We start from the raw sequence: 4223 nt of genomic DNA, 5'->3' as shown, positions 1-4223 counted from the left end.
CCAGGCTCGCCCCATCCCTGCCCTCTACACCAAGGCGTAGTCAAACTGGCCCCTCTCCAACCCCTCCTTGTGGTCGGTCCAGGAGGAGGCGGGCATGCGACTGTAGGGGTCCAGCAGGATGCGAAAGCAGCGCACCATCAGCATCACCAAGAAGACCAGGAGGAAGATGACAAAGGCAAAGACGGTTTTCTGCTCAGCATCCATACCCGCAGTGCCGGCTGGGTGCTCAACCAGGGAGGGGGAGAGCAGTTCATAATCCATTGTCGATGCATCATTCATGGCAGAGGCGAGGAGCGCGTGGGCAGGGCGCATTCGGCCGCCCTGGTGCCCACGCACCCAGAGCACGGGTTACTCCATAGCCACCGGCACTGCTACGCCAAGCTCGGGATTCGCTCCTGCCCAGGCCAAGAGCTCCTGGAGGGGAAAGCAGAGGTGGTGAGGGAGGAGGAACTGGCCACGGGCTACACCGACTCTGCTAAATAACCAGGGGCAGGGAAGGGCAGGGGAGTTGACAAGTGGATCCTTGGTTTTCTAGCAAGCTCGGGAAGCCACTCACAAGGGTCACGAAGGCAGGAGATGGGTGGGAAGTCCAGGGCACTGCTGCAGAGCTTACCTCTCTGGCCATAAATCCCCAGCAATCCTCTGGAGAGGATGCCCGCCTGCCAAGGCTAGTGCTGCAGGACCCTTTTGGACCCGCTGCCCTGAACCACAGGAAAATTCACCCTGAAAAGGACCTCAGCTGTGGAGTCAGAGTGGACTGCTCAGGTCTTTATCTAGGCTGGTCTTTGAAGTTCTCCCAAGATGGACACAAGCTTAGCATTTGCCCACTCCTACGGAGGGACGCGTGCCCAGCTGCTGTATTTGCCTTTGGGTTCGCACCAGGCGCAGAGGGAGCTCAGTCCCGACAGAGAAGAAGGGCACCTACCTCACTGCAGCTGCATGGGGACACTGGCATTGCTACTGCAGCAGAAGGAGGAGAAGGCTGTGTCCAAACAGCCACGTCACTGAGGAAAGATCTCCAGGGTCCAGCTTTCTCGGGCTAGGGATGCAAAGCAGAAGGACAAAGATAGCAAAGGAGATTAAAAGCACCACAGTCACTAGGAGTCATACCTAGCAAAACACCACAAGGCGCCTCTGAAGTTCTCAGTGCCTCTTGTCAGACCAGCGCTGGATGGAGTTCACCTGGGGGAACATCCACAGCAACCTCCCCTGGCTCTCAGGGCTGTGGAGACTCCAGCAAAAAAAAAAAAATAATAGTCCCACTGGGAGATCTCGGGAAACAGCCAAAGCATCGCTCCCAGGCAGCAATGCTGTCTCCGTCTGGGTAAAAGGCAGAGCCCAGTCCCAAGGCCGAGGCACCCAGATACAGACCAGAGCAGGCTCAGCACGGCTCTGACTCACGCTGAGGATCTGCTCGCTTTCCTTTATCTGCAGCTCCCAGGACACCATGAGGAAAAGTGTTTGCAGGCTTTAAAAATAATTTCACATAACAGGAGCAAAATAAAGGGCAAGAGCAGCAACAAGGTGAGCACAGCTGCTCTCCGGCTGCTCACCCCAGTCGTTTGGTACTCTCCTTTCCCAGACACGTCTCTCACGTCTAGGCCAGACCTGGGGTGTGCTCTCGATAGCTGTCTGTACAGCACTGGGCAACGCAGCCCTGGTCTCTCTTGGGACAAAGCACCACCATAACACCCCTGCCCATGGGGGTGGCGAGCCCTGAGCTGGCACCCCTGCATCAACATTTGGCCAGGGTATCTTTGAGCCCCCCAAACACTGACCACCCCAAAAGAGCTTCCATTAATACCAGCTTCCCAGTTCCTGGCTGAGGCTCCAGGTGTCCTCTGGGGCTGAGCGGGGGGCTTTGCCCTGGTTTGACATAGTTATGCTACTGCAGGGACGTACCCAGCGCAGTTCTCCAAAGGCAAACTGTGCCTACACCCCACGTCACGTCGAGCGGACACCAGCCACCCCCAGTGTGTCTCCATCCAGAAGTCCCTCGGATTGTCAAGGTTCCATTATGCTGGGGTTTATCCCTCCCCCATATATCCATATACCGCAGAATCACAGAATCATTGCGGTTGGAAAAGACCTTTAAGATCATCGAGCCCAACCGTTAAGCCAGCACTGCCAAGCCCACCACTAAAACGTGGCCCTAAGTGCCACGTCTACACATCTTTTAAATCCCTCCAGGAATGGTGACTCCACGGCTTCCCTGAGCAGCCTGCTCCAGGGCTCGACAACCCTTTCGGTGAAGAAACCCTTCTTAATACCCAACCTCAACCTCCCCATGCGCAACATGAGGGTGGGGATGAGTGAACTGAGCTGAAGGAGCTTCCACTCGGGCAAAGAGCACTTGTGTCTCCCCTCCCCAGCCAGCGGGTGATGGCTCCATGTGGTGCTATCGAGGGGAGGAACACCCACCCATGGAGGAGCACTGATGGGACAGAGCATCCCGCTCCTCCCCACGGGCGTCTCTGGGGACAGGCGCAGCTCTCTACAGCCTCCAGCTCCTCTCCTGGTTCCTCGTGCCCTGGGAGCCCTCGGGACTCCCCGGGCTTTGAAAGGATTGTATTGCTGGGGCACCGCTGCCTCTCCGCTGCGCTTCCCTGTGCTCAGGGAGATTTGTGCTTCCCACGGACTCATCTGGGTGAAGAAAATCCCCTTTCATGGTTCTCCGTGCCAGAGATGCTCGGGGCAGGCCCTGCTACAATATAAGTGACCCAAGCACAAATCATGTGTCTGGAGACGCCCAACTGACTCACATCAAAAGTGCAGGGAGGAACAGGCACATTCAGGACAAAATACAAGATTTTCTGCTAAATAGTGTCCCTGGTATTATATCCTATAGTATTCAGGACAAAGGATTTCCCTCACATTTGGGATGTGTTCCTTTTTCATTACTGTGTGAGGGATCAGATCTTAATTTCCTGGGAATTTTGAGCAGAGCAAAAAACAGCTGATAAGAGAGTTAAATGAAGGCAGCTGTTATTTAAGGAACATTTGATTGAGTTTTATTAAGATTCACGTTCCCTTAGTAACTAAAAAGAATACAGGAGCAAGCAAATTGCTTAATAGGGACAGAACTCACAAAGGAAGAGGATTGCTGTCAACAATTCAGCGACGCTGCGGTGAGATTTTTCTGGGTATGAAACACGAATTAAATGTTAATTGGGGAACGGCAAATATCTAACGAGATATTTAGTTAAAAAGCAGCGCAGAGCAGTGTTTACCGGTGCAGGATGCCATCTGGTATGGAGGGCTCACCCTTCCCACTGCAGACACCTCCAAACTGAGAATCTGAGTGGGCAGTGAAGGAGGTTGTGGGATCTCAGCAGGGATGGGGCTGCACAGCACTGGCATGACTCAGCCTGCTCACTGGACTACACCCAGACTCTCCCGCCGGTGCCAGCTTCTTCCACCCTTTAATTCCTTGCAGGTTTTTGACCAGGAGTCAAGACCTGGAGATGGGTGATGGATGGAAAACCCCAAAGAAGTGCCCAAAGCAGAATCAGAGCCTAATTAGGGAAAGCAGCTGGAAGAAGTCTTCTGTTCCAGCCAGAAAGCAATTTCTGGATACTAACATTTCAAGTGTTGCTTACTTCCAATTTACAGTGGAGTAACCTTGCTCAGAAATCTGTTCCTCCTTCAAACAGTTTACTCCCACCATCAAATAAAAGATGAATCCGGGAGCCTTGGCATAGCCGTCCTTCGCTCTGCGTTAGTGCACGGTCCAAGTAAAAAAGACCAACATGATTTGCACAATAAAGCAGAATCGCACCAGAAAGGCTAGATCTGCTCAAAGAATGAAACTGGAAGATGACGGGACATGAGCCACAGTGGAGCAGGGTTTAATTGCACGGTGTCACGGATGCAGTCCAACGGCTAGTGAATTACTCGGTTTACACGCTTTTAAATATACTCAACTTAGTACTTCTATAACCAAAAATAGACATGTACGATTATATAACAATGAGAAATGAAACTAATGTCTTAAAAGGAGACAGTGGAGCTGGTTTTGATGGCGGAGAGCTGGGAGGGGCTAAAATGCTTAAATTCAAATGAAGCTTTCGTAAAGACCAGAATAAAATGACTGCACCCAGAATAAGAACTGGAGCAAATTCACTGGGACAGTGCTGAAACAAGCCTGCGTTGAAAAGCACAACCCTACTCTTGCTCCCCACACAAACCTATTTGAGACATCTAGGAGAAAAATCCAAACGATG

At 52.4% G+C, this 4223-nt stretch overlaps 1 protein-coding gene across 1 annotated transcript; it reads right to left on the bottom strand.

Moving 5' to 3' along the window:
* Window positions 1-24: 24 nt before the first annotated feature.
* Window positions 25-279, bottom strand: CTXN1 (cortexin 1). The gene has a single exon (XM_010296852.1). It carries the CDS (start codon window positions 277-279, stop codon window positions 25-27), a length of 255 nt encoding a protein of 84 aa, XP_010295154.1.
* Window positions 280-4223: the final 3944 nt, after the last annotated feature.

This window comes from Phaethon lepturus, unplaced genomic scaffold, assembly GCF_000687285.1.
Source record: "Phaethon lepturus isolate BGI_N335 unplaced genomic scaffold, ASM68728v1 scaffold25061, whole genome shotgun sequence".
NCBI lineage: Eukaryota > Metazoa > Chordata > Aves > Phaethontiformes > Phaethontidae > Phaethon > Phaethon lepturus.
The sequence above is the reverse complement of the archived record's forward strand: the minus strand, read 5'-3'. Positions and strand labels throughout refer to the sequence as shown.